The 23,716-nt window shown below is 41.9% G+C and overlaps 1 protein-coding gene across 1 annotated transcript in view; it reads right to left on the bottom strand.

Annotated features, from left to right (window-relative positions):
• Positions 1 to 15,024: 15,024 nt before the first annotated feature.
• Positions 15,025 to 23,716, bottom strand: part of USP38 (ubiquitin specific peptidase 38) — a 216,248-nt gene continuing 207,556 nt past the window's right edge. The window contains exon 11 of the mRNA XM_085641602.1: positions 15,025 to 16,023. Within this exon, the coding sequence (XP_085497728.1) occupies positions 15,859 to 16,023 (165 nt within the window). The 3' untranslated portion in view covers positions 15,025 to 15,858. The remainder of the gene's footprint in view (positions 16,024 to 23,716) is intronic.

The raw sequence follows: 23,716 nt of genomic DNA, 5'->3' as shown, positions 1-23,716 counted from the left end.
GAGCGAAAGCTAGACTGGCCACCAAGTACAACCGAGAGGTACAAGGATCTGGCCTTAGCACGAGATTCCTTGAAGCGATCCAAAGCAGAGTCCACTTTATCACCAAAAGAAGGGTCCTGCCAAAGGGCATGTCCATGAGATTAGCCTGGACATCACAAGAGAAGCCAGATGTTCTCAGCCAAAGACACAAATGATGGATGGAATGAGGAACAAATCAAACATTCACTCCCAGTCAAGAGACCGGTTAAATCCATTGTTCTTTTGTACAACATGCCACCCCAGTTTAGACACAGCCATACGCAAATCAGTCTTGACCCTGCTCCTCATGGGAACAGTCCAGCCTGAACTGCCAAACCAGCTCCAGTCCAGCCTGAACTGCCAAACCAGCTCCTCCCTGGACCAAATCAAGCATCCTGTGACCTGAGTCGAACCTGGCAATGCTTCAGCAGAACCGTGCCTAAAGTCGATGCTCCTTACCAGTCTCATCGACCGTCGACAGACGAGGTGAAGTTCGTTTAGACGACTTCTTAAGCCTCTTCCCGGAGTGTCACGAGGACCTAGAGTACGGAGAAGAGCACTTGGGGCTCCTGGAGCAGTCCAACGACCTTCTCTTCCGTGATCGGGACCGGGATCTCTGAGGAGTCACACTCAACAGTGTCGATGCCAGGCCGCAAGGAGCTTAAGGAAATCACTCCTGCAAGGCCTTCGGCGTCATGGCCTGGCAATCCGAGCACAACTTTGAGTCGTGGTCACACTCGAGACACCACAAGCAGACAAGATGGGGGTCCGTTACCGACAAGGCACGGGGATAGGCACCACGCGGCTTGAATCCTGTACTCTCTCGACAAAATGCTAAAAAAAAAAAGTCTGTCAACAAGACACAGAGGGGTAGCTCTTGTCCGGTTCATCGCTTAACTGGCGCGGAAAGAAAAGAACTGACGTCCGCGCACCTGGGTGGCAACTATATAAATTACAGAGACGTCATAGCCAACAGCAACGACATGACGAGGAGCCGAATAGAGTCCAATGACGGCATCCTGGGTTAATGCTCACACAAAAGTTTCCAGATCCAGGCTGACGCCTGGGGAATTCAAAGATAAGGAATCTGCAGCTATAAGTCTATCAGATATACATATATATCCAAACTCCTCGCTAGAAGTCTCAAATAAATATATATATAGATAGATTTATATATATATATACACACACACACATCCAAATTTCTCTGCTCTCAGAGTGAACACAACACTCCAGGCTGCGTTATAAGTTGCTAAATGTATTGTAAGGCAATAGAAAGATTGGTCCTCTTTCCCTACAATAAATTTTGCAACTTATAAAGAAGCTTGGAGTGCTGGGATCGTGTTTACACTGAGAACCGTGAAGCATGCCTGCACCCGCACAGAGGAAAAAAATAAAATAAAATAATATAATATATATATATATAAACCAATACCCCCTCAAAATAAAAGGGGTCCGACACAGCAAGGGTGATGCTCAAGAGGGTTTATTCATTGCACTCAGTCTCAGAAATTGTGAAGCGTCTCGGCAGACGCATTTCAGCGTTGTCCGCTTTCCTCAGTGCCAGCTTCACTTACAAATCGTCACACCTGGGGCCCATTTAAATGTTCTTGTAGTCACTCCCACTGACTAGATGACTCGACCCCATTGAGATCTTAAAGGCACACTGCCTCTTTGGACGACTTGTTAGAAGCGCAATGGCTCAAACCACCTCAGCATGGATGTGCTACAAACGAAGAGAAAAGCCCATTAAGTAAAGCAGCAATTCCAAACACACAGTGGAGTCCCAACAAAGTTGGCTTCGGGTAGCACCCTCGTGCTAGCAATCAGTAACAGTTCGTTAATATGAATAAATTAAGTCCGCAAGAGCTTCCCTCCGCAGTGAAATACTGCTTCCTCTCTCCCCATGCATGAAAGTAAACACACTGTGGTATTTAAATGCTGGTGGGGCGACGCGTTGTAGTTCCATACCACACCAGAATTGCTGTCAGACGCGATGCTCCAGACCGGGAGGACGTGTCGGTAACCAGCACACACACACACACACACATTTGTCTACCAAATGTGGAAAGGGCATGATGTACTTTATGCAGATGTCCAACTATTTAAAAAATATATTTTGCCTACTATTACTAAAAACCCATACCTCTCATTTTTAACTGTCTGGTTTCATGCAACCATTAACATATAAAAGCACATTTAATTTCAACACCTATTCCAACAAAATGGCGTTGTTCGTCCTTAGAACTCTCGTGATGTGGTAGTTGATTACTAGATGTGAGACTGCTGCTGGGTTTGGAAGTACAAATTTCTCTCTGTATTTCAGAAAGTTTCACTAAATTGGATGAGGAAGATATTTGAGCACTTGTAGAAAATGGGTGCTCATTTTAGCTTTTTAGAGCACTAACAATAATTACTATGACAAAAAGAACCCTCACATTTTGTTCACTTCCAATGAGAATTGCTTTAAGGTTTACAGCTTTGTATCCATCAAGAGATGTCTTCAGATGTGTCACACTTTATCATAATTACAGGATGTTAGTGCTCTGGTTGTTCATTATAACACTGTGGGAAGCTGCATTAGAACACTGTCAAGAGTGCTGCGGATGTTGAAATACGTTTTAGTCTGCATGTCAGAATGTTTTACTAACATGGAAGAGAAAGATACCAGTGAATTCATAAAATGTGCCCTCATTTTAGCTTTCTAGAGCACTAACCACCATATCTATGATAAAAGAATCCCGTCATTTTGTTAATTTTTAAGGGAAATGCTTTACTGCTTTGATTCCATCAAAATGACTTCAGGTGTGCTGTACACTTGTCACAAATACAGAATGTTAGCACTTTAGTTCATTAGAACACTGCGGAACACTGCAGTTGAACACTAGGGAATCAATTGAAAGACTACTGCTGCAGTCCGAAGTGCATGTTTGATCAGACTTCATTCTCACACGGCTGAGGAAGATAGTGTGAAGTTATACAAATGTGCTCAGTTTAGCTTCTGGAGCTCCTTCCTTGTCCTCTATGAGCAAATCATAAAAAAAGTTTTTTCTCAAAAATGTTTATTCAAATCCCTTTGGAGGGGCCAGCATGTTTTACATAGTAAAATCACCAAATGGCTAACCAGAGGTCCTAAAATGAGTATACCACCACACAATTTATATTGTTGACTAAAATCTGCGCCCACCATTTATATGTGCTCCTTTTTGTGTCCCCCCCCCCCCGCCAAACCTGGCAATCACTACAATTCATTTCAATGAGAGATATGACCCCAACTCCTATAATTACTACCAGAAAATGTTGTCCAAGTCACAGTCCGATGATGAAGGGCGACGATTCCATCAGGACCCCCACACATGCACCAGGGGGTCAGGGTGGGCTTACCATGCCCCTCTCTATGTTTTTTGCATTAATTTTCAGGAAGCAAGGACTATTTCCGAGTCTTGTAATGGCTGCCACAACACATTTTTCATATTGAGGCCAGCCAATCAGAATTGACTACTCCCTTTTAAAGTGGCCAATCGTGGCATATCTGGACAGCAACAGTCCAAATAAACGTATTTGTTTAAACCCTTCATGACAACACCAAGCACCACTTTCAATTCAAATTTCCTCCCCGCCCAAACCCCCCCCCCCCCCCCCCCCCGCCCATTTCCTTAGCCCCTGCTTGATGAATCCACACAAAACTTTCCAGGAAGGAGTTGAGGGGGATAAACTGGTTTTGTGCTGATTCGCAAAATGGCGCTAAACATATTAGCAACACAAAAAATACTCTTCCTGTGGAAACTCTGACCTAACTATGAAGTGGCAAATGCCACAGTGTTGTATATCAATTCAGGTGGGTATAATAGAATAATACCTGATGCACAAAACCTCCACCCACCAGTTGCCCAGCCGGTGGTATTTTAGATATCAAACACAAACATAATTCCCTTTGAAGTTAATCACAGAGTGATTTTTCTTTTAAAAAGCCCATGTATATACAACAATCCTTATATTCTGATTAAAAAAAGTAATTTTAATCTGTCCAAAATCCAGGAGTATTGAATTGATTAATGCGTGGGCTCATGAGATTTGTAGTCCTGTGTTTTTTTAGTGTTTCTATTCATTGTTGGGCTGCTGAGCAAAATAAAAATTGAAAGTAAAGTGAAATCCTCACCGCCATGTCCTTAACAGAATTGAAAGTTTCATTTACAATAGACAGGATTAGTTTTAAATAGTAGACAACCAAGATGTGTTTCACAGACTAATCTCTTCATCAGGGCCTCCATCTCATATAATTAACATTATTTTTTACCATTCATATTTATTACAGGACACTCAATACCTCCCTCTCCTCTACTCTTTCTTCTTCCGACGGGATTGGACAAGCAATATTGGAATAATGCTCATTCAACATTTATTAAAATTTGCCTAGCTGCATTATGAGCTAAGAACCAATTTTCCTAAAAACTGCAGTTATGGAATGCTTGCCTTGCTTCTCTCCCAGATGATAATCTATCTGTGGGCAATACTTGAGCGTGCATGCAACATGACATAGGTTTGGTAAATAGTTGGCCTCAATCCAAACCCTGGATACACAACAAAAACACCCAATCGCTACACAGGTTTTGCTACTCTTAGCAACACCAACCAAATGATATAATTATCAGTCACTAGATATCTAACAGGCCTTTCCATTCAAAAACACCTACTAACCAAGATCTTCTTTGTCCTGTGAACATGATGAGCAGGTCCAGCCCTTTAGGGCTCCTCTAATTCTGATCTTCAGCAGGTCCAGAAAGTGCTTTAAAGCAGGTGCTCGCAGTGCCAAATTTAGACCTGGCACTAGTGTGTGGGAATTACTCATAGGCATACCCTAACCAAAGGGATAAAAAGTCTGTAGGTCAATACTACCTAGTTTGAGCATTTTCAAGATGGCGAAAGTCTTTGGACATAATAAACTTGGGCTCTGACAGTTTGGTGTGTGTGCGCGGGCACTGTACTTATGTAATCCTAATAATACAATCCAGTTTGAGGCAGCCAGTGTACCCACATAAACCCAGACACGAAAGTATGGTAGGACAAAAGAAGTGTCCTTCAGCAACCAGACAGTAGATCCACAAGAACTCTCTTGGCATCCTGTTCTCTCTCCTCTCAAGTGTGCCCCAAAGGATATATATGAAAACCCAGCAGACCTGTCAAGCAGGATTTGACACCATTTCAAAAATGAAGCCACAACCCCCACCCTGCATATTCTGTGGGGTTCACAGGAGTCATCTCTGCCCATTCAACTCAACTTCTTGCCTGCTCCTGGGAGGCGTTTGACATCTATTCAAGGCTAATTACTGGCTGGGAGAATCTAGAGAGCCAATACAAATTAGTCTCCAGGAACTTAAGGCAGGGAAAAGGTAACTTTATGTTAATTTGCTTAATATTCATGAAAAATCTGACTTAATTTTTTATTACTCAGTAAATGGTAAAAATACTAGTTGTTTAATTATTTTTCGAGCTCGGACTTTTCCAAGATACAGAATCAGTTTTTTTAATCTATACTCTGATTTTCTACATAGGACAGCTAAGCCTGCCACAGTGAAAATAGCTTTGGGGGGGATAGCCACTGTAAGGTCATGATAAAACTACATTTCTGTATGTCCTACTTTTAAGTACCATGCAACCAGCCTTGTGGGTTACACAGTCCACATAGGGGTGAGTTAGAAAAAAGAGGTTTCTACCTGTTAAATGGGTGTATTTCGATAGGTCGCAGTACACGTTTTGCACTGTTACTGTCAAACTACAGTGGTAGACCTGAAGTCATGTTGTGACAGCCACTGAAGTGGATGGAACAACAGGTACTGCAGTTTACTAGAAACATTTAACTTAGACACTGGGTACATTTTGTAGCATACTCTAGGGACTTATATGCAAGTTAAATATACCAATTAAGTGTATACCAATTTCATCACTTTGAAACGAGGAGCACAGACATTTTATCACTGCTTGGCGGGGGTAAAGTGCGCTGAGATCTAAAACCAGAACTAATATAGGATGCAGCAAAAAGGTTGAATAATACAGGGTGACCACACATAAAAAGTCAGATTTCCTACAACCACACCTGCCCATAAATAATTTGTTTGAAAAACAATATGTTTTCTGTTAACCTGTAAATCCCCGGAACCAAATATACACCACACAAGCTCTCAATGTACGTTTTTTTTAAAAACAAGTTTTACTGCACACACAATGGTTTGAATTTTCCATTCTTTTAAACAGACATCCAACTGCACTTTCAATCTATCAGTAATACTACATACCATTGTTCCTATCACCCCTACAAATGATCATGCTGAGACTTCACACGGCTGACAGAACAAAATTCACTAGCAGGCACACAACATAGTTCTAAAGCCATATAATGGGCAAAGCACTGCCAAATCTACAGCTGTGTCACATGCCACACCAAGATGCATCCTGGAAGCACTCAGGTAAGTCGTAAGGAACATACCACCTCACACGTGCAACATCACCCAACAGTTGCCCAAGTGGTTTGTGGAGCTTATGGAGAAAGCATTCTGCAATGGCAACTGACCAGACAATACAAAAAACGGAAAAGTCTTTCTGGACACACAACTGCACACATCGAACACTACGAAGATATTTACCCAGATCCAACTCATTTTACTTTCACACACCAGTTATAAACTAAACACTAAATCAAGTATCTATTAAAATCAAACAACCACACACCAACAAAGAAATTTAGTAATCTACACAATTGGAAGCCAGACTGAGAGTGCACTAACGTGTCATAATTTTAAAGAGCCCTACACAGATGCCATTAACTTAACATTTTACCTAAACTTGCTAGGAACCTTTAAGTTCTTAAATTTCTAAACTGTATTGCTGCTTAGTAACACTGTAACACGTACTACCACATACATTTTCTCTGGGAATTGCCGTGCTGTTCTGACCTAGCTACCAAAGCTGAACCAAGGAACCATTAAAAGGGATCCCATCTTTGGAATGGATAAGCGTCCTTGCTGAACACTCCGTGTGTGCATCTAATGGCAGCAATAAGCTCCAAGCAGTAAAAAAAATAGTCCCTTAAGCAAAGGCTAGTATCACAATAGTGATTTATGACAAAAGTGGAAATTGATCTGACTACCTAGTCTAGGCTGTTAGTTACAACTGTTAGTAAAAGTTAAGAGAACTCCTGAATGCCCCTTTTCGAAATGACCCAGAAAGAGATGCTGAACACACTGAACCCTAAAACAAAGAGTGTGCTGAAACTCCTGTCATGCTGGACTGTTGAAGATAGCAGTGAGCCTGCTGCAGGGAAGCAGCATCCGGACCTGTTAACTGAAATCCTGAAGGTCCACAGATACCAAAAGAGATACCCTACCCTGCAGGAATGCTATTTTGACTTGTGAAGTACTACGGAGGACACAGCAAGACCGTTGTTGTGGAGTGTTCCTGAAAACCATTTTGTCAAGGTGGGTCAGCACTGTCAAACTCTCCCTTATGTTTCTCAAGGTAATTGACTTTTTATCAGCCAGTCTGCCATGTCTGAGGCGTCCCTGTGGCTGTCTGCTTCACTTTTAAAGTACAGTCTTTATCAGCTGATGCACCTGGGTAGACGTTTGTACCTAATTTGTGGCAACTTTTTCCTGATTTTCGGAATTTCCCTTTTGCTACATAATTTGAGTGTTTGATTCAACTCTTACCTTTGCTTAATCTTGTTGTTTACGGATTGTTACATACCCTGTAAGCATGTGTTCTTGGCATGTAGAGCTGTAGATTCACATGCTTTCCATACTCCTGCCATCTAGTGTTAGGTCAAGATGTTTGAAAGTTGTTTTTCTTTGAAGACGTCTTTTCCAGTCACTAGTAAGGTGACTCTCCTCCTTTCGGTGCTAATGCGCATGGGCATCGACTCCATTGTTAGATTGTTTTCCCGCAAGAGGGTGAGAAAGGAATAAATAAGTGTAGTATAGAGATGTCCATGTGAATGTAATGTGAATAACAAGAACTGCAACAACCACAGGTTTCAGGGGAGGAGGGAGGGCGCATGTGAATCTACCGTTCTACATGCCAAGAACAGATGCTTACATGGTAAGCAACAATCTGTTTGAGGCATTTGCTGTAGATACACATGCTTTGCATGGATTGAATAGCAGTATTCTTCCAAAGCGGTGGCTAACCAGTGGGTGTTGCAGTTGTTTAAAAAAGTGTTTTTAGCACTGCTTGTCCTACATTACTTGTTGACGTGCTAATATATCCACAAAATAAGGTTTGGTAAAAATGTGTGGTGTAGACCATGTAGCTGGCTTACATATGCCAGCTATGGGAATGTTGCCTAAAAAGGCCATAGATGCTCCAATTTTGCAATTAGAATGTGCTCTAGGAGGTATAGTTAAAGTTGTTTTAGCATTAACATAGCAAGTCTGAATACATTTAACAATCCACCTACAAATACTGGATTTAGAGATAGGATTTCCTTTATGAGGTGGAGCAAAAGCAACAAAAGGTTTTGTGAAAATATTTTGTCCTATCAATATAATATAATAATGCTCTTTTGACATCAAGTGTATGTAGAGCTCTTTCTGCTACTGAATCAGGTTGAGGGAAAAACACAGGTAACTCAACTGATTGGTTAATATGAAAAGAAGAGACCACTTTTGGGTGTATACGAAGAACCACTCTGTCTTTATGACGTTGAAAGAAAGATTCTTCTAAGGTTAATGCCTGTAGCTTACCAACACGATTTAGTGAAGTGATCGCAATTAGAAAGGGAACTTTCCATAAAGAAATTGCAAAGAACAATTGCGTAAAGGTTCAAAAGGTGGATCCATAAGCCTTGTGAGAACAATGTTAAGGTTTTAGAGCAGTACATGTGGTGCCCTGGTTGGTATTATTCTTTTAAGGCCTTCCTTAAAGGCTTTAATTACTGGAACTTTGAATAAGCATAAATGTTGTCTGTTTTGAAGATATGCAGCTACTGCTGCAAGGTGTAGTCGAATGAATGTGTAGGCTAAGCCAACTCGCTGTAGATGCAAAAGATAAATAATATTTTGTATAGATGCATCTAGCGGATCAATTGTGTTATTATTACAATATACAAGTAATATTTTCCACTTTGCTGCATAACATGCCCCAGTGGTGGGTCTTCTTGCTTCCTTAAGATTTGTCATACAATCGGTGGTAGGCTGAAGTATCCAAACCCTCTCACTTCAGGAGCCAAATCGCTAGGTTGAGTTCCTTTGGACTTGAATGTCTGATTTCTCCATGGTTCTGTGTGAGAAAGTCAGAAGGCATGTGAAGCTTGTGGTGTGGAACTACTGAGAGTTCCAATAGTGTGGTGAAGCATGGTTGACGAGCCCATGTGAAAGCCACCAGAATCGGTGTGAGAGAGGTTTGCTTGAGTTTCCGAACCAGAAATGGAAGGAGAGGGAGAGGCGGAAAAGCATAAGCAAATATCCCAAATCAGTTGATCCACAGGGCATAGCCTTTGGATAGAAGGTGAGGGAACCTAGAGGCAAAGTCTGGGCATTTTGAGTTCTCTTCTGTGGCAAAGAGGTCTATTTGTGGAAACCTCCATTACTAGAATTAAGGAAGGAGAAATTGTGGGTGAAATTCCCATTTGTGTACTTGTTGCCTCCTTCTGCTGAGGAGGTCAGCAAAGTTGTTGTCTGTCCCTGAAAGGTGTTCTGCCAGTAGTTGGATTTTGTGATGGATTGCCCAATGCCAAATAGTCTGAGAGAGGCGTGACAGTTGCAGAGAGTGTCCCCCCCACTGTTTTTGTACACATTACATTTGTGTCATATTGCCTGCAGTTCTAGGTAGTTGATGTAATGGTTCTGTTGGGTGGTATGCCAAAGACCCTGAACTGTTAAATGTTGTAAATGTGCTCCCCACCCTGTGAGAGATGTGTCTATTGGAGCACTACTTGTGGAATAGGGTTGATAAAGGGCCGCCCTTTTGATAAATGTTGTGTGTTCCACCACTGCAGAGAGCGATGAGTGTGACTGTCTACCAACACTAGATCTGTTAACTGACCATGTGATTGATTCCACTGACCTGCTAAGCATTTTTGTAGAGGATGCATATTTAGTCTTGCATGAGGCATTATGGCAATGCATTATGCCATCATCCCCAGTAACTGCATCAAAGTTCTGAATGGTAGATACTGGTCGTTTTGAAACTGGAGTAACAATGTTTGAAAATTGTGAATCCTGGCTGCATTGGGATATGCTACAGTAATTTAAGTGTTTAGAATGGCTCCTAGATATGGTTGTATTTGAGTGGGTTGAAGATGTGATTTTTGTGCATCGACTGTAAATCCCAAATGATGTAGAAGATTTATGGTAGTTTGTGTGTTGCACACATTTGGGGTGTATTGGCTTTTATGAGCCAATCGTCTAGGTATGCGAAGACATGGATTTGCTGTCTTCGTAGGTGTGGTGCTACCACTACAAGGCATTTGGTGAACAGTCTGGGTGCAGTTATTACTCCGATTGGAAGTACTTTGAATTTGATATTGATTTTTTCCTAACACAAATCTGAGATATTTGCGATGTGCTGGGTGAATGGGTATATGAATGTATGTGACCATTTAGTCGAGTGTTGACAGACCTTGCCACCTGGGATGCCTGTGCTCTGGGCATATTCAAGCATCACAAATACCGAAAGTCGAGACACGTTTTGCGTACCTGGCCCTCTTACTAGCAAAAAGGGTAGTCGTCATGCACTGGAGAACCCCGGCAGAACCGCCACTGGCAGCCTTGGTGGGAGCAGTAGTTAAATGCGTAGCATCAGAAGAGGATGCTGTAAAATATGAGGAAGCCCTGGGCATACGTAAGCGCCATCTCTCTATGCAATGGGCGACACTCTTACATACCTTTAACCCCTTGTGTGCCCCGCCCTTTCCCCGCCCTGTGCCGGGCGTTGAATTAGCGGGCGGGGTTCATGACGAGATAGTCTCGTCATGGGCACAGCGCAACCGCGGCCCATGACGAGACTATCTCGTCATGGGCACTCAAGGGGTTAAACATGCACCAGCACACACAAGATCACCCTTACCATCACCACGTCCCCAACCGACCCCCTCAGTTGCACCCACCTCCGAACAGGAGTACAGGGACCCGTCAAATAGATGCAACACGCATGACATGAGTGAGTAAACCCAGGAGCAGCCCTCCACCGAGCCCCATTGACACTTATAATCCAGGAGTGCTCTCCGTGCTAGAGTATATGTATACTCGCAGTATTGTTCTTCCACGTCTATTATCTTGTACCTTCATTCATTCAGTGTGGCCCCAGTTCAGTTGAACTCCCATGGGTGAATATGGCTGCACTATTCTGACGCAACCACTGTATAACGTACTAGAGATACACGTATTACAGATACAACACAATAGATCGAAACCAAGTCATTTACGGACCAGCGGAACACTGACTAGATACTGGCTAGAATGATAGATCAATCATACATTAATAGAAACGGTGTAATCAAAAGGCAAATGCATGTATCACCAACTGCAATGTATCTTGATCAACAGAGATGTAACCTTGTGTTATATATGACGAACAACTTAATAAGAGTTTTAAAAAAAAATGGAAGTGTTATGATAATATGTATAGGTTTAATGGCCAGAGATCCAAGATTGGCCTTAATGAATCATCCTTATGGGGAATTAGCAAGTATAGTGAATATATCCCCGATCCTTTTTGTTGTAATGGGACACGTTCTATAGCTTTTTATTTTTAATAGAAGAGCTCGTACTTCTTGTTTGAGCAGATGTTGGTGTTCAAAAGACAGTCTGTGAATACGAGGTGGAATATTGGGAGCTCCAGGCAATAACCATGTTGGATAATGTCCAACACCCATTGTCTTATGTTATTAAATTGCCAAATGGGAAGAAACTGTAGTAATCTTCCACCGACAGGTGATGATCAGGGGGAAGTGATAGCAAGTCACTGCTAATTAGTGGATGGAGAGGTGGGTGTTGGTGGACCTCTACCTCTTCCTATAAAATTGTTACCCCTATATCCACCCTTATTGAATCCTATAGAGGGGGATGATTGTGTCTGTGTTTTGTATGAAGAATCGCCGGCATCTGTAGTATTAGGTTTGGAGCCTCCCTCTGTAAAAGGAGAGCTGAAAGGAACCTCTAGTAGGAGACTGAAGTGCTCCCATTGATTTTGCCACTTCTGTATCCTTTTTCATCTTTTCAAGCGATTGCTCTTATTGAGACCAAGAGGTGTTCATTATCAAAAGATGCCATAAGAATAGTTTGTTGAACTGGTTTCAAACCAGAAATTCTGAGCCGTGCATGTCTCTTAAGTAGAATGCTGGTGTTGACCCCTCTAACTGCAGTATCTGCAGCATCTAACGCACATCTGATAGTGAAATTGGAGATAAGTTTCCCTTCCTGCACTATCTCCTGCCCCTTTTTCTTGTGTTCTTCTGGGAGATAATGTAATAATTTTTCCATCTCGTCCTAGTGCACCCTATCATACCTAGCCAATAGGCCTTGTGTATTGGCTATGTGCCAATGGTTTGCTGATTGAGCAACTACTCTTTTCCCTGAAGCATCTATTAGTTTTGATTCTTCATCTGGAGGTGGTTCCTCCCCTGAGGTTTGTGAATCTGCCCTTTTACGGGCGCTAGAGACCACTAAAGAATTCAAAGGTAACTGGCCCTTAATAAAAACTGGGTCAGATGGTGGGGGCTTAGTTTAGATTTTTTGTCCACCCTAGGTTTTAGGATACGTCCTCTAACTGGATCCTTAATAATATCGTCAGCATGCTTCATCATACCCTTTAACATAGGCAAGGATTGTGATGTTCTGTTTGTTTCCTAAAGTTTCATATAGGAATCCTCTTCTCTGGCTTCTTTATGTAAAGTCACCCCATGGTAAGGGGCTGCCCTAGCAATGAACTCATGATATGCAGTATTATAATCAGGAGGGGAAGGATTAGCCGGATATAGATCCGGGTCTCTCTCTCCAGGTGGGTGTATATTTTAGTCATCCCATGGATCAGGTGGTGGGTGTTCATAAGTGTCATCATCATCTACTATATTAGGATTTGTATTTGGAGAGCCTGGTGGTGTGATGTGTAGAGGGCCTGAAGCTGGCATAACAGGTACTGGTGAAGAAGGTGGAGGGGTTTGAGGAATGTGAATAGGACTAGTAGCCATGTCCTTTTTATCTTTGTAGGCCAAATTTTTCAGAATCGAAGGGGTATCATCTTGGCTTGAGCCCGAGTCAGAAGGCTTGACTTGCTGTTTTGGTGCCGAGCCAAAAGGAATAAGAGTCTCGGGGCCTGCCATGGCCTGGTGGTCCAATAGTATTTTGTTTGGTTGGAGTTTGTTGGTTTGCCAAAGGGGCTTTGTTACTCACGGCACCCTGTCTAGCTGGAACATCGTGGGACTCTAGTTTGATCTCCAATTAGGAGTACTGGACGGAGAAGGCCTCTTCCTCTTCTACTGCCAACACTTCCATCTCTTCTTGCTCGATATCTTCTCTGAAGATATCAGGGTTGTCCTTGATACTCTGCTGCTGCAGGTCTTGTCAAGTCAGATGGTTCTGCACAGTCTTTTTGGATCGGAACGAGCGACAAGCGTTGCAGTCTTCCTCTTAATGCTCCGGGGAGAGACAGAGGTTACAGACCTTATGGAGGTTTGTGCGCAGGTATTTGGAATGGCACGGAGGACAGAACTGAAATGGCATCCATTCCATCGGCAGAAGAATGGATGAGGGATCTTCAAGTGGAAGTAGATAGAGGAAAACAAGCAAGACCTGAAGGCCGCAGTTAGTTTCCCCAATGGATAATGAAATTTTCCAACTTTTCAACACGCAGAAGGTGGAATTGCGATCGAAAACAATACCTACGAGGGTAAGTGAATTGCGTACTGAAGGGATCCCGATTAACGGTTTCGAATCGGAGTGCTGCAATACACATTCAAACCCGATGGAGGAAAGAAAACAATCTAACAATGGGAGAAAAACAACTTGCGAACATCTGGACCCCACACTAGATTGCAGGAGTATGCGAAGCATGTGTATCTACAGCACACATGCCTCGAACAGAACGTTTTCATTTCTTAGGTCTTTACTTCTGAATTGTATTGTTGTTTGGTTGTGTTACGCAACATCTCAAACATTTTCTGTTAGGGTTGGCTTGCTGATCTGACTTGGCCTTCAAAGATGCATGTAGTTCACATAACAGTAGGTCAGTTTCTCAATCACCATTAACTTGTGGTTGATGAACAATCCTGCATAATCCTGGAAACACTTTAGGAACCAGTTGCAAATTTTAAATACAATTGAGTAATATTACAGATTGCTTTTAGTGTTTGAAATTTAAAACTAGGCCAAAAAAGCAAGGAAATAATGAGGTTTCTTTTGTTGAGCAAGACAGCATTTCAAAATTGATTTACAACTGTTGTGTTAAAAAAAAGACTAACAAGTTTTACAAATGTGTGTGATTTCCCCAAGTAAAGGCAAATGTGATATTAGCATGACAGTTCATTGTTAGCAGGTGTGGCATATTCTCTGAACTGAACTCTCAACAACATCTTCTGATTGGCATACTGCAGCCACAAGGCAAAATGTAATAAGAAACGTAGGTTTACATTTAGCATTATATTCTTGAATCTAACATGTAGGAACAGGAAGCTTAACCTGGTATTCCTGCATTCAAACCTGGAGAAAGTAACATAGGTCATTAAACAAGGTTATGGCCTTTCTAAGCACAAAAGACAGGATATGTAGACCAATTTTAAAAACAATCTGTTTTGGTATGGATTATTTTCCTGTCCAAATTGTGACAAGAAACAGAGAAAAGACACCGCTGGAGACTATAGTGATGATCAGTATGAGCGAATGCATTCAGGCAAACAAGAGAATTTAAAAACCGAACATTATGTGGTCGCACCTCACAAGATTCTCTCGGAATTGCCTGCATGTGTTTATCAAGAAGAATCAGTTTCTTTGTGGAAAACAATGGACCACAAAACAGGTCTTCAATCACCAGATTTTAATTCTGGAAAAATCTAGTAATTTTCAAAAAAATGATATAATCCCCAATATGGACAACATGTACAGTTATTACCATTCACTAATTTTTCAAAAGGCGCAAAAATGTTTGCATTTTGATGTACAGTACTGCAAGGAACACACAACTTGCATCACTCAATTACACAGCAGATATACTCCCTGAAATATATTTTAAAAATCTTCAAATCAATTAGAAATACTACAAAGATACTATAGCAAGGTTCTTAAAAAGTTTACTACAAGACCATGCACGTTTTTTGGGGAAAATGATTTCTGGAAATATTTTTTATATAAACTTTTTCTTTGTTCACACTATGTGACCATATGTATAGCAATAAGTGGAAATCAAACCTTTAAGGGAAATATGTTCAGTTATTGCCTTCATTGTATGTCAATGGTATATTCAAGTTTATCATAACAAGTGAAATACAAACGTGTATTTAAAAACAGATCTTACAACATCTTGAAAGCTTTGTGTAATGCAATAAATTAGTTATCTTGAATAGAGCTACTCAAGGGGCATTCCCGATAAGTTGCTACGGTATGAATCTGCAATCCAAAACAAACGCTCAAGTTTTTCTTGTCTGACCAGCCTTGTGCAATCATAAGAGTAATTTAATTGTACGAGATACAGGTCTTTATGATGCATTCACCATGTTAACGTAGTGGGATGAAAATCAAAGAATTTGCCATTCTTCCCAAGCAATATCAGTCTTGTGAGAAGGCGCCTAGAGTATCCATAAAAGACAATAGTTTGCCAATTATTACTATGCGCGTCAGAAGTCTATGCATATTGAAATCAAAACACAAGGCGGCCAATAGTGCTGAATCCTCCTCCACCTCCACCCCCTCCAGAAGGTCCACAGCTTCCTGGTGGGTCACTGTCATCAAATCCATTGGGACGAAAAGAGCATGATGTAGAAGCAGCTTGCAGTGCACGTGTCCGTGCATTCAACTCTTGTTCCTGGGACACAAACATATTAAAGTTACTTCTACAGACAGTCAAAGTGGTGTGAAAGCTGTTCTGTTACTACTTGGAATTCTGAAACGCATTTTTTTTATAAATACCGTGCTACCAAAAATATGCAAAATACTACAATTAATTGAAACATCACTCCAGCTCTCTCATCATTTTCTCTCTTAACAATCAACTGGTTAGAGAAGGATAAGTTACTTACCAGTAACACTGTGTTCTCATATGGGTATCCAAAAAATGGTCTACTTGCATATTACAGCTGTCTGCTGGGTGGTCCCGGGCAACTTTTAAATACAGTCACAATATTTGCAGCCACTAAGAGTCTGCGCATGTAATGTATGGACAAAGGAATCTCAATTTCTTTCACTTTTGTGCCATCTCAGATAAGTTTGTAAGCAGATGGATTTACAGTAGCTTAGCCCTTTCATAAATACAGCAGTCTCAAAAATGAATTTGGGAAAGATTATCCAGCAAAGAATCCAGTGTTACAAGAAACATCTGTTTATAAAGGAATCCTCATGAGATTTACTTACTTCTATTGTGTAATAAGAAATCCCATAATCACCGAGGTGGGTATTAAAGATGGCATCCAATGAAGAGAAAAAAATATATTGTTATCCAGCCCCACATCACTAAATACCACAAAAAGGCCACACTTTATTTTGCTTTGTTTGATGACATCTGTAGGGGGTTTGAGATATTGGGACATCATTTACTGGATGGCCCCTTTAAAAGGAAAGAAGAGGATACTATTAGAATCAAGGAAACCAGACTAATCTGGGAGTCTGTATGGATATCAAGAACCACACAATTGTCTTAGATAAAGATATGGATAAATCTGCAGTAGCAATCTTTAGAAATGTCTTAACACCCAAAATACTCGAAAGGCAACGGCAAGCTAGAAAAGTGTCTTAAGTCCATCATCCTGTCATGAAAGCAATAATTTGCTAGCTCTTTCAGTTGGGTCAAACAGGAAACAAACAGAGGACAATAAACAGAACAGCAACAAACTTGAAAACACTGACAAGAATAAAGCAGAGTGAAACCTACCCACAACTTTCTTTGCCAACTGAACTATGCATTAAGTAGGCACCCAACAGCAAGCAACACTGGCTGCAGCACATCCCCTCATAGTCCAAGGCAGTACCACATACATGTAGGAGCAGGTAGCTTCCTCGTTCCCGAACAACTGCCCCTATCACTCCAGAATCCTCTTTTAAATCCTCATAAAGGCTAACATACTGACTATTTATCGTGTTCCAAGACCTATAGGTCTGTTCTTCGTGGACCGTAAAAACTTTCTGGAAGTGATAGTAATCATACCTCCCTCATGAACATGGGAAACTTTAACCAGAATGCAGAAATCCTCTTTAGTACAAAGAAAACTATCCGGACTCCTTACAATAGAATACATCATATGCAAAATTCAACGAAGCACTTTCAACATGCTTTCAACTCTTACTATGCTCTGCTGATGTACTCCACAAAGCCTCAACCCAGCAACCATGAATTATACTACACATTAATTCCACCAAACAATAATGCATGTACTTTTTGGGAAATGGCACAAGAAAAAGCCCACAGAAAATTGACATGCAAACAAAAAAAGCACCGAAAAACGTATTTACAGACCATGAAAATACTAAACCCATCTACTTACAAATTCTCTTCACCATCCCCCAACTGCACAATTAATCCTTTCCTTCTGATTCAGACTGCTAACCCTCAATCATCTCTCTGGAACAGAATTTGAGAAGTAACCATAATCAGACCAACCTTTGCAAATGAACATCCCCATCCACTAACATCCCTAGGACTCCCACAATACACTCTGCTATGCTTAATGACTTTGCCTGCACATCTCTACAAAGCTTAGTCCAAAATTCAAATCTGATAATATTTCTTGAGCCACATCTGGCCCTTTAAATCATCAAACTATTAAACCTCTCTCGTAACCTTCAAGGCACTACTCTGATTTACTTTAGAATCACACAATCTTATCTGGTGGCATATCTCATGTTTTACAACTGTGGGCGTTATATCGTACTAAAGTACATAAGCATACACTCACACACAAATAAGCACAGACACACGCACACACCTCAGCTTTCCATCTTCTCCGAAATACTTAAAATCTTCGTCTTCAACCGAATGAATCAGACACACATTCACTCAATTCTGAAAAATCTCATCAACCCCTTTCGAACAGACATGTGCGTGCTCCATTCCACTGATAAGTCACTCAGATCTGCAGCTAACGTCATCCACTCTGCTCAATAAAATCATCCCTCATCCTTTCTCAGGGGTCTCCAAAACCTATGCAGTGGTGGGGAACTTTCTCTGAAGGAATAACCCATACCACTGCTGAATGTCCATGTTTCAGTGGACTCTATCTCGGACATCTTCTGACAGTCTAGGATACAGTGTCAGATCCATCATTAATTGAATGGTGTGGAAACACCTGATCTTCCATTCCGTAAGCACAAGTAGCATTCAAGAATATCACCATTGTAAACAACACTGAAGCTCTATGTAGGCGAAAAACAAGCAGTTTGCACTGGTAGTGTTAGAATCTACCTTGCATTTCATGAAAACTTTGTGAGCTAGAGTGATGGGGATACAGACATATATGTTTTTGGATCTAGGACACAGTTCTGGAGCGACTATCACTCCCTTTCTTTGCTGAACTGTTTTTGTTAAGTTTTAGGACTTCTAACCAGTGCTAACATGCTTGGAACCCTCCTTTAAACATAGTAAAATTGGCCCCAATTGTCATATTTAATGTACTTACTACAAATGATACTACATGGACCTAGGGCGTGTAAATAAAATACTACTAGTTGACAGGAGTGCTTTAAAAGATGTCTCAGGCCTGCCACTGTAGCCTGTAGTGCAGCTTTGAACTGCTATTTGGACCTGGCAAAATCAACCTTCTGTCTTTTCAAACCTACCTTTTAAAGGCTTATAAGTCACCCATACTGTAGGCACAAAAGGCTGATAGGGCAGGGTGTACTGTATTTAAAAAGTAGGACATGTGTATTTAAGCTTTCCATGTCCTGGCAGTGAAAAACCCCTAAAGTCATTTTTCGCTAACTGGGTTACCTTACTACATTTAATGGGTGATAACAGGATTGTGAACAGATCGAGATGCACTCTTTAGACGCACATTAATTGTAATTTTTAGTCCTCTGAGATAAAGTCAGATTTTAAGTCACAATTCTAGAAATGTCACTTTTAGAAAGTGTATAAACTCACAGGGTTAGGCCCTTAATCAGTAAGGCTAGGCCCTATTTAAACTAAAAAAAAACACACCACAAGTACCAATACCGATGTCACACAATAAATAACAAAAAAGAATCACAGAATGTATAAAAAACATACAAACAACCATGACACCATTTTATACCAATATCTCTAAAGCCTAGGTACAGTTTTTTTAAACTTGCCCTCAGAGCTTACATTATCTAGTATTTTTAGCTCCCCATTATAGGGGCCAAAACCAAACTGTGTCCATACCGAGCTCAGGGAGAAATCTCATATACTTGAAGATTATGTTGGTTCTGAGCTCCAGTAATACCACATTTAGAATTGTGTGATTAATTTTTGTTGTATATACTGCGTTATTGGTGTCCCTGTGTATTGAAACATTTTCAAACATTTGTGTTGTTCAAACATGAGAATGTCATACCTAAAAAAGGTTTTCATGATAAAAATTAATAAATAAATGGTGATCGTGTTGAGGTTTATGATCACGGATTTGAATGAAGGTGTAGAGTGACATCGGTATTGGCACCTGTGTTGTTTTTGACTTTAAGAAACTTGACATGTTCGTGTCCTAACCGTTCGCGCCTTCCGCCAGTGTCACATGACTGTGAATGGCTCGGCTGTTTGGGTTTGTGTTGTACTTCTAGACAGTATCAAAAAGGAGGCTTAGGTGTGGGCAGTATGACTGGAGAGGAGCTGTACCCAGCCTCACTTACACTTCAAAGGGGTTTGCCTCCTGTACACACAAAAGAATCTGACACCAGGGTGTCCTGCCTTTTGTCACCCTCAGACAATTTGGAGCCTTGACAAGGGAAGGGGAAGGTCTTTCAGGAACTGTATGTGGGGGTTAGAACAAGAAGTCGTCCCACATAAAGGCTGGCACAAGGCATAAATATTGGACCTCCTAAGCCACTCATCAGAACACTCCTGGACCTGAGGACCTTACAGAAGAACTGCACTGCTGCCAGAGGACTGCCCTGATACGTGACAAGCAAGACTGGTCCTGTCTACCTTCATCCAAGGATACACCACAGTGACTCCAAGGGTTAACTGGCTGACCTGTGTGAGCTTTAGGGACACAACAGGCTCCAGAGGCCTCCTTAAAACTGTTCAGCTGGCCTATTGTAATTAGACCTGACTGGACTTGCAAATGGACCAGCCTAAGCCCTGCTGGTCTCTGCTAGAGTGACTCCCTAAGCCCCAAGAGATGCCTCCCAGGTCCTGGACACTTGCCTGGCATCAGAGGGTACTCCTCTGCAAGAAAAGAATATCATCTTGCATTAGGCCCACTGTAATTCTTCGGATTTCCTTCCAGCCCATGCCTATAGAATCTCAGACTCCCAGAATCAGCACCAGACACCATCCCCTCAATTGCTAACAGTGCACCTGCTGTTTCTTGGCCATGTGATGTCAAACTCAAGCAGAGCAGACTGTGCCAGTCAAGTTCTGTTGAGGGGCACATTGTCAGATGGAGCAGAGCTTAGTCACCCACATCTGGCTCTATACCCCACTAGTCGACTCACCAGCTGTTGCAATATATCCATGGTTATAAAGGTAATCAGATGACACTCAGAAGTACAAGAACCCACTACTGCTCCAACTGCAACGGTTACGTCAGCCAAATCCTCACACTGTGCTCCCTTTATAGGGCATGCAATTTAAAATCACTGTCTCCCTATTCACAAGGCTCTCTCCCAACTGTATTGGCAATTAGGTCACTTGAGGCTATAAGAGGTGGTATGGCATGCAATATTAACCAAGGTTCTCAGTGCATAACACAATCTTAATAGGTAAGTAGCCACGCTCAACAATTTGGTAGCTAGATAGGTTTTGAAACCCTTGAATGTTTGGTAGAACAAGAATAAGCCAGGAGGGCAAGTAGCTATGGTAGCTGTGGTTCATAAGGACCTAGCCAGAGTCATGCTAGCTCCAGTGGTGGCCGCCACAAACAAAAGGTGGTGGGGCAGGTGGAGGGAATGTGGCGGAGTGTTAGTAATAATATACATTTCAAAAATAGCTTGCCTGAAGCTGCCGGCACCTCCCGAATCACGTTGCATTGCGCCTCCTGTCCTCTTCCTGGTCCCAGCAGCCCCTTGGACAGACTCCCATCCAATCCCTGAGGTGCTCTCATGCTATGAGAGCAGCACGGGATTGGCCTGAGTAGGCTAAAAAGATGCTCCATTCAGGACAGGGAGTCTGTGGGGGGGTTTCTCCAGCCCGGCTGTTCAATGCAGCTGGGCTGGAGAAACCTGAATGTGCATGTGTGTTTGGCCGGCCTGAGACGGCCAGCCAAACACATATGCACACTTAGGGAGTTCACAGAGCGCTCCTCCTCCCATGTCCCGCCCCGCCCCTCCCTGTACATGCTGGCTCAGACCGCAAATGAAAAATAAAGCAATGCTAGAACATAGTTTTATTTTTCATTTGCTGGCTCTGAGCCAGGCAGTGGGGCGACGTTCCGCCGCTGGCTAGCTGATCGCAAAAGCACTATCCATGGGGCATATGAACATGTTCCAGTCAACGACCTTGTGCTGAACATGCTGATTTAAGGTATAGAAGATGTGGCAAGCATTTAGCTATAAAGGAGCCAACCAAGTCATGGCTCTGGACACGTTATTTATGAGGTCTTTATTACCCAAAATGATTTTGGCTACCGGCTTAACTCATTCCACATGTACATGCTGCACAAAGACTTGACCACTGCGGCACTTTCCTGACTGCAGGCTTTACGTTTACTTAGACATGGATTTTCACTGGGGACACACCATTTAATTGCTTTTTAAGACATATGAAAAGCGAAGGGAGCTTGACACAGACCATTTACATTCCAACAACAGATAACAAGCCTCATGTGGTACCAGTTAGCCTTCAAAGAGTGTGACTGAGCACTGCTCACGGCCATTATTTTGTGGTTCTAGGGTGCCATGACAACTTAAATGTATTTTGTTCAGTGACTGCATTTCTATTGGAAACAACATACCGCTCAGATTCCTTAAACTTGTTTTTTGTTCTTGATCTCTTCTGCCTTCTGTTTTGATTCTACTGCCTGCATTTACCTGGTTTTTAACTGAGGCCTCCATCCTTTATTTTTAAACATTTATTTTTCAGTAAAGGCGTGTGTCATACTTTTTATGCATTTTATTTTTAAAATTGCTTTTACAACAAAGAAGAGCAGCAATGATCTCATGCTGCTTTGAGGTGTGTAGGAATTATCTTATCATATAGAACCACCATATCATATTTGATCCCCGTCCAACAGAAGCTGATCCCATCCAACCTCGAACATATCCAACATAATTGATGAGACCTCCATCCTTGGTCGTCTATGTTGCCGATTTTTCCTTCCCTTGTTCTTCACCTTTGCAGTTTGGTACAGCTGTACTGGAACACGAAGAGTTAATTTGCTCTTTTAATCTGCAGTCTTCTTGCTTCTTGTATTGTCCCTTCCTGCACACATGGCTAACCACTGCACCCACGGTGTCCAGGTAAACAGCAGAGGTTAGTGACATGTTCTTGCAGCGTCTTAAACCAGTCTACCTACCTCTTCACTCCGGGTTCAACATCTCCCAATCTCTCTGCCACATACCAACCTGCAAAGCACAAACACATCCAAAAGGCCAGCTCTGTCTGTAAGATACACAACTGACACTAACCCACCTCAGAAGCTAAGTTTTTGAGGCTGCTATTCCTGTCTCCAGAAAAGGACCCCTATACTAAATAGTTTCTATAACCACAAAGCCACAATTTGCCCTCAGTAACTTAGACTGCTTGGCTTGCACCTCCGCTGATCTGTGGTGGACCCCAAGTCTTTGAGCTAATTCAAGGGTTTTCTTCTAGTGGGTTGAACCACCAATGTTCCTAGTTGGACTGCTTAGATACTTAAAACTAATATTATTTTTCTGGAAGCTATGTATTCCAGTGGGTTGTAATCTGCCATAGACCTCTAAAATATCTGGTTATTTTTGGAACCTGTGTCCTTAAGTGGTTGGCACCTATACTGCTCCTGGGTGAACTCCACAGACTCTTTAAATATCTGATGTTTTTGGGAAACTGGGAATTCCAGGGGGTTGCAACTCACCCCTTCTTCGGTATATCCCATTTACTCTCAATACCATTGGTTATTCTAAGCCCCATGGCGATTAATTTTGTGGTCTTTGAAGCTGCTTCTCTTCAGGGGGTAACACCACCAGTGTTCCTGGACAGAGCAGATATATTAGAGACTTTAAGTAAGTAGTTTTGGGAAATCACCCAAGATGCGTGCTAACCTAGTGGTTTTGAGAAGCTCCCTCTTCCAGTGGGTTACACTAGTCCGCTCCAGGTTTGACCAAATTGACATTTATTATAACCAAGGGTGGGAAATTCCTGTAGACTTGGAAAGCAGTTCCCTCAGGAGACTCATCTTTAACAGTTTGTAAAA

This window comes from Triturus cristatus, chromosome 2_2 (assembly GCF_964204655.1).
Source record: "Triturus cristatus chromosome 2_2, aTriCri1.1, whole genome shotgun sequence".
Lineage (NCBI taxonomy): Eukaryota > Metazoa > Chordata > Amphibia > Caudata > Salamandridae > Triturus > Triturus cristatus.
The sequence above is the reverse complement of the archived record's forward strand: the minus strand, read 5'-3'. Positions and strand labels throughout refer to the sequence as shown.